Source organism: Ooceraea biroi, chromosome 9 (assembly GCF_003672135.1).
Source record: "Ooceraea biroi isolate clonal line C1 chromosome 9, Obir_v5.4, whole genome shotgun sequence".
Lineage (NCBI taxonomy): Eukaryota > Metazoa > Arthropoda > Insecta > Hymenoptera > Formicidae > Ooceraea > Ooceraea biroi.
In genome coordinates, this window is record NC_039514.1 from 9321072 (window position 1) to 9336153 (window position 15082).

Consider the following 15082-nt stretch of genomic DNA (forward strand, 5'->3'; position numbering starts at 1 on the left):
AATTATTGCTCGAATATGAGGATTATGTAGTGTAATAAAAAGAAAGAAAATACTACTTAAGGTTAAAGAAAAGTTAATACGAATTTATCTTACGAAGTTTTGTATTTAATTTTTATAGAATCTGACTATGGAGGTTAGAGAAACGAGGAAGCGTCGACAGTGGAATCGTGAAGATTTGGCGAAGGCTGTGGCAGCAGTATTTTTATAAAACTATCTAATAAAGTTTTTACTTGCAATACCGATGTATTTTGCACTTTTAACACCGATTTCTCGAGGTATCTTATATTAGGAGCACACTTTCTCGATCCTGCGTAAAGCTCTTTTTTCAAATGTTTTTAATTTTCAGAAAAAATAATATTTATATTAGATTTTTCATTCGACCAACCTAAAGCTTATTAAATTCTCTTCAAGATAACGTATTAAATTTTTAAATTCTGCCTATAGATTTCCCTACATTCGGCAAAATCGATATGGTATCTCATAATCGGGGACTTTCCTCTATATTATTTCAAGAGGAAAGATAATGTTTCTCGATTGAGCCATCGTGACTGTGAACTCTAGAGTTTTATTATCCTATTTATTTGTACGAAATAAATAAGTTTTTACAACCGTTAATTATAGTAGTATAAATACTACTGATTCGCCCAAGTACCAGATGAATTTCGTGCGACCGTTAAACACCTGTTCCGATTATACACCTCCTGTGGAGCGCGCCGAAAACTTTCCTGTTAAATGCACGTAATGCACGCATTAACGAATACCGATACATGCTCGTAAAATTCAGCTTCCTCACGAGTTCTGAGTAAACCGGTCGTTTAACGCGAATCATCTCCTCGCACAAGTGCACAAGTGTGCATTTCGTGTCGCGCGGAGTCGAGTCTCGGCGATTTTCCAAAATTATATTATTTAATAATTTTTTATGTTCACAACATCCGCGCTTATCTGTGTTTTCTCTTGTTATTGCATTTTTCGGTGTCCAACGTACGTGCAATCGATTTACCGATTTATCCGAACACGCTGAATCCATGAAGAGATAAGAGAAACTTAGAGAGTTAACTATCTCTAGCCAACAGCCTTCGACTGATGTTCGGATAATATTCTCCATTTCAACACCAGTCATGATCGATGACAATTCGACGATTCACCTGGTCACGAGAATTTGAAATTAAAGAAAGCGAGGTGCGTTCGTGGGCGGCCGTGCACGTACGCGCACAAGGACAGGATCGAATCGCTTTTATGGACCGCGGCGATATTCGCAGAGCATTATATCGTGCATATCTATTATAATAATCTCTTTTTAAGTACTCGCTAAAATCGATGCCGCGTTTCTTGCGAAAAGTTGCGTGGCATCGTACAAAACGCCGTCGAAAGCTGTTATTAATAACCGTAGGGAAGCGACCTGTGGCGTGGTCTATTCATGGTCATGTTTATGGTCCTCTATTTTAAGGTATATCATACCTTAAAGCGATACCGCTCGTTTAAGCGAATTTTTTGCGCACGCGACCAGCGCGAGATGCTCGCGACGCGCAGCGGGATCGACAACGGCGGACAAAGATCGGTCGCGTCCCGAAGATCGCGGCGACAAAACGGCTACGTTATTACGTTGTCGCGTACAATGGGGCACCAGACAGAGATGCATTCCGTGATACCCGTGAAATATCCCGCGGCGTATTTCTCACGCTGGCGCGTCGTCGCGTCCATCCCGCTGCGCGTCGCGCGTACGCAAAATCGGCAACGGCCGACCGAAGGAATCGCATTACAACGAAAGTACGGGGACAAATTTGAGCGATGTGCACTGCGGGTCCCCGAGGGGAGAGTATTGAGGAGGAGAGGAGAGCACCGAGAGAAAGAGGGAGAGAGATTTGCAATAGCTCCGTCGCATCTCATAGGCGATGGGTCGAGGCACCGAGTGGGGTCTCAAGCTGGCCCGTATAAAAGGGGGCGTCAAGACATCCGCGGAGCATCAGTCCTCAAATCAAGGAACAGCAACAACCATGAGGGCATTCGTGGTGAGTAGCGCGAGTCCAAGACGGTTCCTCCTCCGTGCGCCTCCTCTTTTCTCTTTCTTCTTCATTTTCTTGTCCCTCTTCTTCTTCTTCTTCTTTACTTCACCCGTTTTCTTCTTTGTGCTCGGACCTCTCTTCCTGTTTCTGCCTTTCCTTCGTTCTTTTCTTCTTTTTCCTTCTCTTCTTCTTCTTCGAAACGAAAGATTACGATGCGGCTCTCTCGCGAAGATTTCTTGGCGAGTTCTTGGGAACCGCGAGGAGACTTGAGAAGAAGCAAATTTCGTCGTACACACTTTTTGGGATCGAAATCGAGGGTTTCGTCCGTGGGCGGAAAGACACGGGAGAGAAAGTAAACGGGAGGGGAGGGTGCACAAGGGGCATTGTGTGCGGTGTCAATGTACTCCGTGATAGTGACCAACCTGGGAACCGGTTCAGTGATTGTGCCACTTCTCTAGTTTCCGTTTCACGCGATCAAAACGGAAGAGAAAAGAAGCGCTTTGAACGTTTGGATTCTCCCGGTTCACGTAACACCGCGAACGCGCGCGCGCGCGTGCATGCGATGGCCAAACAAAACCGATGCATCCCCCGCGTGCATGGACGGTCATCCGTACGTATCTCCAGAAATTCTCCCAAAGTGCAGAAGATCCAAAATATCTGCAGACCTTAATGTTGCGCTTTCTTGAACGCTTGAAAACAAACGGAAGAATATTCAGGACCGTTGTTTGCCTTGAAAAATTAGACATTCGCATTATCTTTGAGAGACATATCTCCTTGTTCAAAAATGCCGAGATGAGAACTGTAACAAACTGTAACGCCTCTATTAATGAATGTACTTTATACTGTCTCGCTTCTACGCGCATATCATTTATCTTTTAAAAAACTTTAAGAGAACTTTACAAGAAATATTTTAATAAATTCGCACATCCTGATTCCTTTGCGAGATATATCATGATTCAGAAAATGATGTCAAATCTCTGTTCTAAACATTGCGAGATTGTCTCGCCGCTTATCTATCAATAATAAGATAATAAGATAATAAAATCATATCAATCAATAATAAGATAATAAAATCACCGGTTTTTAACAGATCCTGGCGCTCGCCGCGACGGCGATGGCGCGGCCAGAAGCCGGATACTCCTACAGCCAACCAAGCAGCAGCTATGGTGCTCCTTCCTTTGGTGGCGGTGGCGGCGGCGGCGGCGGTATCAGCAACGTTGGTTTTGCTAGTGGCGGCGGTATCAGCAACGTCGGTTTTGCTGCTACCGGCGGCGGCGGCGGTTTCGGTGGTGGAATCGGCGGCGGCGGCGGCGGTTTCGGTGGTGGAATCGGCGGCGGCGGCGGCGGCGGTTTCGGTGGTGGATACATTGGCGGTGGCGGCGGTTCGCTCATCCAGAAGCACATCTACGTGCATGTACCGCCCCCGGAAGCTCCTGAGGAGAGACCGATCAGGCCGCTCCTGCCATCGGCTCCAGCCCAGAAGCACTACAAGATCATCTTCATCAAGGCACCGACCCCGCCAACCCCGACCGCTCCAGTAATTCCGGCGCTGCCGCAACAGGACGAGCAGAAGACGCTCATCTACGTCCTGGTGAAGAAACCTGAAGAGGCACCCGAGATCAGCCTGCCGACCATCACGCCCACTCAGCCCAGCAAGCCCGAGGTCTACTTCATCAAATACAAGACGCAGGTAAGGAAAGCATAGGAGACAGATTGTTGACTCGAAGCGCAAAAAGAAAGATTAGATTGCCGTCTCACGATCATTCTTAATTCCCAAAGAGACCTCATTGGTTTTTCTACACGCGTTTTGCAGAAGGAAGTCACCGGTGGTGGTGGCTATGCTGGTGGCGGCGGTGGCATCGGCGGTGGCCACGGCGGTGGAATCGGCGGTGGAATCGGCGACATCGGCCATGGTGGAATTGGCGGTACCGGCATCGGTGGCACTGGACCCAGCGGACCCAGCACGAGTTACGGGGCACCCGGCGCATCCGGACCATACTAGTCAATTCACCGCTACTCCGTCCGCGGCCCCTCCGTCCCGCTCCTCCAACGATCACCGACACACACGCACACACCGCTCACATACCTCCGACACGATCGGCGACGACGGCGCTTGTCGCGTCGACGTATCGCCATGCCTCACGCGCGATCGCCGTAACGAAACGAGGATGACACCGATGAAAACGGCGATATTGATGACGATGTTGAATACGATGATGATGACGACGACGACAATGATAAGAACAATGACGATGATGGGGATGATGATGAAGATGATGATATCGATGATCAAGACCACGACGACTACCATGATGATGATGATGACGACGACGATGATGATAATGATAACAATGATGATGATGATGATGATGATGATGATGATGACGATGATGATGACGATAATAATGATTACGACGACTAGAGCGAGGGAGAGATGTTTTTTATACTTATTTTTTGCAAGAAAACGGTGGCGAAATAAAGCTTTTTTATGTATTTTTACATAAAAATTACATCTGCGGTCATGATTCACTGCGATGCGCCCTCTCTTCTCCTCCTGTTCTGTTTTCCCTTTCTCGTCTTGCTTTTTATACGTGGCCCTATGGAATCCCTATACTATCAACAACACTATCCTTCCGGTTTAATTTGATTTCAAATGGACAATTCGGATGATTCAATAGGATTTCGATAATACAGAAAGTGCGGAACAATGTTCCACAGATCTAAACAATCCCGTCGAATTCTCATCAATTTTCTCAATGCTTCCGGGATTACGGATCCTTGCGATTACGATTAGTGAAACCGATGCGCTCTTCTCTTCCTGGAGATTTAGCCGCGAGATTCACGCTCGGCTCTATCATTTTTACAGAAAATTAATTTCACGCCGATTGCACGTACTCGTAGTAGCGCTCAATCTTTCTCTGTTCAATGCGCGATTATGATATCATCAGAGCATCGTCTCATGAACTCGAATTGTTAATCGATTTTTCCCTATTCGCGCGAGGGCCGCGGCAGAAACCGGGCAAACTCAGTCGTTCTCAGGAAACTCTATACTTGGTTGCAACTTCGAACGAGGGGCTGGATTCCCGCGACGGTTTCCTTTCTCAGTGCGTTTCCGCATGAGAACGCGCGAACATTGCGCGACAATGGTAACAATTCTCGTCGATTACTCATTAAAAGATAGAGAGAGAAGAAAACCATGAAAAAGGAAGAAAAGGGAAGGAGCGAAGAGCGGTTGAAGGAGGGGAAGCGCGTTTATCTCTTTACGAAAAGGTAGCGCATCTCACGTGAGCGCGTGGAGAAACTTTCACTGCTCCTAAACAACCGTTAATCAAGAGGCGAGAACGACGGGTCGTCACCGGATTTTGTCTGGCAGTTTCCCTTAATTTCTCTCTCTCTCTCTCTTTCGCCCCCGGCAATTCTCGAAGAGTCCTCGAGGACGGCGACAAAGACGACGACAGAATCCACGAAGTAGCACAAGCAGATTTTCTACGATGACCAAGCGAACCGCGCTCGCGTTTCTCGGACATTAATGCGCATATATGATGCATAAGAAATGTGCTGCACATGTTTGCGAAGATAATCCACGAATAATCCGCGCAGAAATATGTTCAAATGCGACAGACGACATTGTAATTACTAAACGAGCCGCAATTGCTGAAGAAAACGATTGAGACGTAGTACAAAAGAAAAAAAGCAAATACTTTATACGCATTTGTTTCATACATTATTATTCTATTTCTCATGTATCTTGAAGCCAAACGAATCTGACGTCGTGTGGTTGTAAGGTGTATCTGACGTCTCGTCGACGTCGATACGCGTTTACGTTGCAAGAGAATAATTGAAGAGGAGGGAAAGAGCGCGCAGGCCGTCGTTTACGAGGCACGTAAGGAGGAAACGCGTGTATAGCTTACGCGTATGCCGAGGAACCAGCTGGTCGCTACCTGAAATGCCGCCCGGGGGGAGAGATGAGACCACGGGCGAAAGCGAGGTACCTCCGCTCATTGACACGAGAGTTCAACGGGAGAGAAGACGAGAAAACGAATGAGGGGAAGAAAGGGAAGCTTGCCGGCGACAGTGCATGCGTACGCGTGCGTTTGTGTGCATGCTCTCTCACGGTTCACGTGCACACACGTGACGCGGGTAGCGATGGGAACAGAACGAACCAAATCGCTTCGCGGATTCACGACGCGAATAAGTTCTACGTGGCTTGCAAATTCTAGCTACTTTTAGTAGTAACGGTAGTAGCAACAGAAGCAGCAACGGTAGCAGTAACACCAGCTTATCTGATTATACAGGGTGTCCCGGGTTTTAACCGACAAACTGCGGGAGCATATTCTACTAGTGGAAATAAGAAAAAATTCTTATATCGAGTTTGCTTAGAAATGCTTTATTACAAAGTTATGAACCAATATTGAAAAGAAATATCAGATAAGTAACAACGGATTTTTTCACAAAAATAAAAATTATCTACGCAATGATTTAGTGACGCGTTTCAAAATGTTGTCCTTGCACATCGATACGAGCTAGACATCGACGTAGTACAGAATTTGTTACGGTACGACATTCCCGAAAATTTTGTTGCATCTCAGTGACTGAATTAGTAATTCGTTGCTTTAAATCTATCTGGTACTCTCCTGTTAGGAAATCTACGTCGATACTCTCGTACGGCAGCTCGTGCATTTCCGTCACAGAATCCGTACACGAAATGAATATCGGTGTATTCCCCATTTGAAAACACTTTTGGCATTCTGATAGTAATCGCTAGTTGACACGACGATTGAAATCTAACGGCTACTGTTGTGAAAGTAACAATCATACTGAATCGTTTCAACATAGCGAACATGAATACATGTGAATACACGTAACATAAACGTCTTCGACCTTCCAAATTCTACACCATGTTCCGTTGTTACTTATCTGATATTTCTTTTCAATATTGGTTTATAACTTTGTAATAAAGCATTTCTAAGCAAACTCGATATAAGAATTTTTTCTTATTTCCACTAGTAGAATATGCTCCCGCAGTTTGTCGGTTAAAACCCGGGACACCCTGTATAGACATAGTGCAGCGAGAAATGCGAGAATCAAGTAGCACAAAGTACTGCAAGGAAAGAAAATCAAGAGAAAGATAAAGCGGAAGAAGGTGGACGAATACAGGAAGCTAAGTCCAGCCGAAGCTTTCGGAGAGGCGTTGTCCTGAATTCCCGATGACGACGAAAAAAAGATCGTCCTGTGGTTTATTGGAAGTGACCAACTCTTTATTTTTATAGCACCGTCATCGTTATCTCGATGATGCAGCTTTTGGCGATCCACCGTTCCCGGAACAGAAACTCGAGAAGCATTTCACGAACTCGAAGATACGGAGAGAAATGGTAAGGCTGCGATTTGCATGATCCTTCGAGAGGCCGAAGGAACATTCGCACGGGCAAAGACGATAAAGACGATAAAGACGGTAAAGACAATAAAAAATGAAGAAGACAGGGTGAGAGTGCGCGTGCGGAGTGGAGCGCGGGGGTAAGATTGGGGAAGATCGCCGAAGAGGCAAGCGGACGTTCCGTAGTAGCCAGGAGGCAACTTTCACGGAAACCTCTCGCTTCTCTTCCTCTTTTTTCTGTTTAAGCAAGAGAGAAGGCAAAGAGAGGGAGAGAGATGGAGAGAGGTGGAATGGGCGGGCGGCAGGAAAGAGAAAAAAACACTTTCGAAAGGTCAGACGCCGGCCTCCTTCAAAAATCGGACGACTCCCATTCGAGGCCGTTGTTCGGACATTGTCTCTCTTGCGATCGTGATATCATCCGGTCGCGCGACGCTTGGTCCGAGCGTGAAAGCGTTCGTGATTCTCCTCCTGGCCCTCGTGCATAACGAATACACGTCTGGATCTCGATAGGACTCGCAGAGGTCGATATCTTTTCGATATTGCGTTATCAGCCTGAAACATATCGCTAAATTAGATTAAAGTTTATTGATATAATAATAACGTTCAAAAGAAAGAGAGAGAGAGAATGGAGTATAACACTCTGCTCACCCTCGTCTATGTAACTTCGGATAATGTCCGAGTAAGGTGGAAGTATCTCGATAATCGCGCTGTAATAACGCGCAACGGAGCGTGGAAATTGCGACACGACGTTTACGTGAATCGCGTTTACGCTTTTCACGTAACGACGTGCTCGACGTCGTTACGACGTCACATTTATACGTCTATATCTACGCACCTACAACGTTACTTCAATTAGATGTCTTGCGGTCAGAGCGACGTGTACCTACAATCAATCATCCTTACTAGAGAGATGGAGATGGACAAAAAAGAAGCGAACGCTCGAATATCCTTTCGACGATCGAGATTCCTCAGACTCCTCGCATTACGCGTGCGTTTCGTCAAAGACGGAACGAAGTCGACGAACGTCGCGGCGGAGAATGCACGAGGAAGAAATTAATCGCAGATCTTCCGCGCCGCAGAATCTCGTCCCACGATGAAGCCTAAGGATGAACGCGCGCGCACTTAGACGATCGACGTGCATTCAGTCGATTTTATTGGAACATGAACGGCGGAGGTCGAGGGATCGCTTTCACTGTCCCGGGGCATCGCGCAGTTCCGTCTTCACGGAAACGTCCACGATGGATCTCCCCCTGGCAATCTTCCTCTCGAACACCTAATCTCCTCTCGGTGCTCGCGTCTATTTGTATGGAGATTTTTATACTGTTACATCGTGCGCCATCGTTTTCTCTTTCTACTCATTTTTACATTTCCCATATTTCTGTCGCGCCTAGATTCTTGTCGTAATGATCCTATTAGTTGCGTAATTCTTTCGAGGCAGCCTCGTTTCCAGCTCAAAATATAAGTCCAGCAAGGATATCTATCCATCTATCTATCTATCAATCTACCTGTAATGATACCATTCACCGAGGTTGAGCCACGAAGTTCACGTTCCTCTTATATCCATCTTCGAGAACTCAGAGATTTCCAGGTTTCTTATCCGCCACGAATCAAGTTCCGCAACACTTCACGCTGACGTAATTGTTAGTTTACTAAGTACAATAAATAACATATCGAATTATACTCCTCCCTGACATCTGACCCGTAATCAAGCCGCTAACAAGTAGCCGCTGGCTGTGCCGTTAATCAAAAGCTGCGAACTGTGAACGAAATCTCGGCGGAATCGCTTCCCTGTCTTGCTCTTATTTCTGGAAGAATGTAAAAATTCATAATTGCTGATCAATCACGCTTTATGTGCGCGGGAACCGCCGTAATTCCTCGGCGAGTTCCAAGTGGCACCATAATAGAGCCGCGATTATGCGACGTTTGCACGAAGGAGGAAACTGTAGCTTTTCCCTGCAAACGTGCATTCCTTACGTAAGACCCGGTTGGGTACGCTATTCGCCGGGACTACGAGCGTCGCCAGCACAATATTACAAGCTGGCGGATCTCGCAGGCAAAGTACTCTCACAAACATTAGATTGCGAGCGAGCGAACGAGCGAACGAGCTGCAATCCCGAATATGATGGACCATGATGACACGCGCACGGTGAAAGGTAGCGTCGTGCGATTTAGCGTACCGTACAATGCGTCTCGTACGCTTTTTTCACGGATTCGGCGACAGGAGCCGGTTTGTTAATACCAAAGAGGTAAATACTTTAAACAAACCGCAAGGCGAACTCCTCGCGATCGCGCGTGCAGTTCAACGACCACGTTTGGATAACTTTGCATTCCAGACGCGAAAGCGTTATTATTGATACGGAATATAAATTGTTCATCTCGCGAGGTAAGAAAATAAAAAAATAAAATTGCAGGACGCGTGGTTGCAGTTATACCAATCCATCGCGCACATCGCAAACGAAAAATGCTAAACGACTTTAAATTACACGATGCGATAATGCATTAAGCGATAACGTGCGCTAATGCGATATTATATTACGTGATTCACGAGCGATCGCTTTTCTCCGCTATCTTCGTTAGCAGGCGCATGAATTAATGATCCTGAAATTAATGTATCCTTATAGACGACGCGCGTCTTTTATGACAGCCATCGATTAAACGGTTCTTACGCTGATTAAATATAATTAAAAGAAAATCGCGCAATCGGTTGTGATGTGCCAACGATCTCGTGCGCCGTAATAAAACGGTCGTCCGTAAATAACACAACGAGCCAACCGTTGCAAGCAAATGACAAATTTACACGTTCGAGTGCGGCCTATCTCGTCGCGTATTTATTGGCGTCTCGCGCGGTATTTTACTAATTGATTAACCTTGGAGATAATACGATTTCATAAGTTATCCGCGAGTCGCGTTATGAAATGAGGAGTTGCGAGAGACGGCCGAAGAGAGAGAAAGAGGGTACACACCAAGTGTTCTCGACGTGGGACACGTCGGAGTGGCGGAGGTGTATCCTAGCTTTCCCAGACTCGCATTGGCTTAATCTACCGTAATCTAACAGATTGTAATGTAACGTCAGTGCAACCTGCCAGATCCCGGTAAACTCTCTGTCTCGCTCTCCCGCTCACGACGCGTCTCGCTCTTGCCGATTCTGCTCCACTTAAGGGGGCAGCCTGCTTTAGAACGCTGAAAATAAGGTATATTTTACGAATTGTTTTTGGAGAAACTATACAGCGGATCGTTATAAAACTTTGATGCATTTATTAGTACATGTTTAAAGGTAAAAAAAATTATTTTTTGATTTGAATATATCGCTCGTAGAGGTCGTCCTGGAGAAATCTTAGTGCAGCCGCGTCGCCGGCATTGCAAATTGGTGAGCATCCTCCTGCCTCCGAATTTCGTCTAAACTGAAAAATTGAAATATCTTCTCGTTATTTACGAATTCCCATCGTCGATGAACCAAAGAGAGAAGAAAAAAGTTGAAAAGTGCCAAAATGGTGGAGCTTAGAACACAAAAGTACGATTTTTAGGCAAAGTTGTTGAACTTTTTCATGCAAAAATAATTGTTTAACTTAATGTTTTTATGAATATTAAAGGTTCATCGACGATGGGAATTCATAAATAAGAAGAAAATATTTCAATTTTTCAGTTTGGATGAAATTTGGAGGCAGGAGAATGCTCACGAATTTACAATGCCGGCTGCACTAAGATGCCTCCAGGACGACCTCTACAGGCGATATATTCAAATAAAAAAATAATTTTTTTTATCTTTAAACATGTACTAATAAATGCATCAAAGTTTTATAATGATCCGCTGTATAGTTTCTCCAAAAAAATTCGTAAAATTATACCTTATTTTCAACGTTCTAAAGCAGGCTCCCCCCTTAAACGCTCGAATACACATTTCGCGTTATGACACGAACGCTTCCCGCCAAAACGGATACGGTTCTACTTCTAACTTGAATCTTAAACGTTAAAACAAAACCGTAATTTTAACGTTGGCTTAACGCATGTATTCGACATAGATCAAGCGATCTTTAATGCTGATTGAAACAGCTGAAAATATCCGGATTATCCGAGATATTTTTTATCCGACTACTGAAGTTCGGATCCTTGAACTATCCGGATAATTCGGATCCGGATCCGGACCTTAGTATCCGAATATTCGAACCTATCCGAATCTGCAAATAAATCCGGATCCAGACTATCTACAATAAATTAAACAGAAAAATAATCGTTAAAAGCGTTCTATCTTTCTTCGACATGTAATAAGCAACAATGATATAATGACGTTTTCAGCGTGTCAGCGCCCATAGCTCTATACATGGTGGACCAAAAATCTGAATACAGTCGATTATCTCCTAAACAATGCAATTTTGAAAAAAAGTTTTAAATAAAAATTGTAGTGCTTGAAGGGGGCTAAAATTAATTGTTGGAAAAATTGAATTTTTAAGGTCATATGGTCATAACTTCATATCATCATCGCCATTTTTTTTAACGGAGTAACTAACGTTATAAACAATATATATGATTCCTTTAATTATTTTGCACATAAAAGTATTAATGTGGAACTTTCGAAAATAGTTTACGAGATATTTTACACTTTATTCTGGCATATTTCGACATAAAATATAAAATATCTGATAAACTATTTAGTTTTTCACAATTGTACCTTAATACTTTTGTGCTTAGAATAATGAAATTAATCTATTAGTGCAAAAATAATATATATTTAGTTGCTTTAAAAAGAAATATGTAATTGCATATTACATATTGTAGGTAGTTCGGATCCGGATTTATTTGCAGATTCGGATAGATTCGAATATTCGGAAACTAAGATCCGGATCTGGATCCGAATTATCCGGATAATTCAAGGATTCGAACTTCAGTAGTCGGATATTTTGATAAACGAATTATTCGGATATCCGGATATTCGAAAATCCGGATCGTATTTACAGCCCTAATTGAAACGCTCTGTCCTTATGAAAAGAAGAAAGAAATGTCTTAAGGGGATGCTGGAGCTGCTAGTGAACTTCTTCGCGATGGTGCTGCCATCGCACAATATTTGCACAATAAAAAATGCTTTTTACAAAAATTTGGCAATTTGTACGCACAAAGTCGCTGTTGAGCGGTGTTTGGACACAATTAAGGAATATGAGACTGCTTTTCGAAGTGACTTTAGAAGCGTCATAAAAGAGAATTCTGTGTTTTCCTTTAGGATTAGAGGTTAGAATACAGGAGAACACAGAATTCTCTTTTATGACTCTTCTAAAGTCACTTCGAAAAGCATCCTCATATTCCTTAATTGTGTCCAAACACCGCTCAACAGCGACTTTGTGCGTACAAATTGCCAAATTTTTGTAAAAAGCATTTTATTGTGCAAATATTGTGCGATGGCAGCACCATCGCGAAGAAGTTCACTAGCCGCTCCAGCATCCCCTTAATCAATGATTCTCGAGGGTCCACGAACGTGTAGACAGGACTCAGCCCACGAGCTTCTCGAGGGGAGACAAGCCTGATCGTTTTGACGGCAGGTCGCCTCGGGCGACGATCAACGAAGATGTGGTCCAGCGATGTCATTGGAGCGAGGGCCAAGTAGAAGGATCATGAAGGATTTGGCATTATCGTCTCCCCTTTTCGCGCGTTACAACATCAGGACATGGGTCGGCGCGCAAAGTAGGTGACTCGAGGACCCCGGGGAGAACGACGACGACGAATCGAGAGATGGGACAGGCCTCGCAGCCGCGGCGAGCCGGGAGAAGATGCGACGCGGACGCTACCGGGTGAAAGCACCGGGTCACCGTAAAAGGCCAGGCCGTGTATCTCGCGCTCTAAGCTCGATACGAGCAAACCACGGCTTTAGCTCGCAATTACGCTGGCGTACGCGCGTGTTTAGTCCAGCTGCCTTCGAAGAGCGCCGACGAGCGTAGCGAGCGCGTCTCCTCGCTTTCCTTCTGTCGCGACGCATGTCCATGGAGAATTATGCATTTTAAATGTGCCTCTATTCCTATGGCTGTTATCGTCACGTCGTGACATCGACGTATTTATGACTATGGCGTTCGTTTGAAAGAAATATACTATCGAGAGTCACTCTCGAGAGTCGTAAACTGTACGGCTGGAAAATATTACGGAAAGAGTTATTCTCTTATTTACTCCCTTTCTCTTTTGATTCTTACTTTTCTGAGAACCACTCGCTGGCTTCAGTTTCTGCATTAAGTTGACGAAAGTTAAAAAGCCGAGAGAAACGATATATCGCTCGTGAATCATTTTACTTGGTTCGCATGTGTAATTAATTGCATTATGATGAATATATATTCCTTGATTTGGAAGACTTGTTTCTTATATTTAACATAATCGGTTACATTTGCAAATAAATCGATAAATGTGTGTCATTATATAAAATATTATTTTGTTAGGAAACATTACATATTACGCTTCGTATATGCGTAATAATCGTAATAGAATCTCGCATCGGCCATCGAAAATTTAAGGCTATTGCCCTACTCGATAGCAACCCAGGCAGCACACGTTAGCCTAATATATGTTTCTTAGACGTATCTAATGTCTAAGAAACATAAAGTACCATTTAAGAAACGGTTTCAATAGAAACCGTTTTTAGACCTCAATTTTAAAAACGTATTTTTCACCTTTCCACAGAAACGAAAAATGTGTTTTATTAAATTGATTGGAAATTATATAATTAATATAGAAAAAATAGTAATTTCTACTTACTTTGCGAGTATTCATTATTTTTACATCATACGTTCAATGTACTCGATTATGGAACAAGAGACAAAAATCAACACAAGCGTGCGTGATTCCCACCTCTGATTCACCAAGCGACCGATAGATGGCCAGGCCAGACGTGACGTTCTCGCAAGTAACATTTGCGTTATCACCTTGTAAATAACCATCCGGAAAACCGATCCAATACTCCTCTTTTCTTCTTTTCTTTTGAAACTTTTGAGATCACTATTACTTGAAGTGATGTTTCAAAAGAGTGAGATTCCACTACACGAAATTTAGAGAGTAGTTCATAAAATATAAAAATGTAGTTTTTTACAAAAATGTGACTTAACTCTGTCTGTCTTTGAGGCACTGATATATAGAATTGATAAATATTTTTCTGATGGTTTCTAAAACGTTTTTTCGTTGGACATTTTTCTGCTAAATAAACGTTTCAATAAAATGGTTATGAAACGTTTTTGAAACCAATGTGTGCTGCCTGGGAAAGCTCAAATCTGGCAAACTTACCTGTTTCCGTGGAGACCTTTCAATTTCTTTTGCGGATACCTTCAGACAATCTTCCTGCACCGAACCTCTTTCTTATCCTGGTGGAGTAAAATTCAAAGGGATGTGAAGCAGGATTTCAAAGACGACGTTCGCTTTGATACGTGGACGCGTATCAAACTCGCGCACTCGCGAATGCGAATTTCAAATCATACGGCAGGTGTCATCCGGCGGTGCGAGCTTCAACTAAAACGTCGTAGTTGCAGTTTCGCTGCCAGATGGAGGATGCATGCAGATGCCTTCCGAAACGTCGGCGCTCGTCGCAACGAGATTAGCCGCGTAGTGGCCTTCGGCCTGATACGGAAAATGGCGATTCGCGAGGCTGTTTGAAGCTAATTTGAGTAAACACACGCTCGCGCGCGCGACTCGCTTAACTTTGGTTAAATGTGCCCTGAAATCAATGTAATGTGGACTGTGCGCG

General features: G+C 44.0%; 1 protein-coding gene across 1 annotated transcript; it reads left to right on the forward strand.

Moving 5' to 3' along the window:
• Positions 1–473: 473 nt before the first annotated feature.
• Positions 474–4511, forward strand: LOC105284728 (probable H/ACA ribonucleoprotein complex subunit 1). The gene is made up of 3 exons (XM_026972432.1): positions 474–2009; positions 3094–3693; positions 3817–4511. The coding sequence occupies exons 1-3, from the start codon at positions 1893–1895 to the stop codon at positions 4003–4005; spliced, it is 906 nt and encodes a 301-aa protein (XP_026828233.1). The 5' UTR covers positions 474–1892; the 3' UTR covers positions 4006–4511.
• Positions 4512–15082: the final 10571 nt, after the last annotated feature.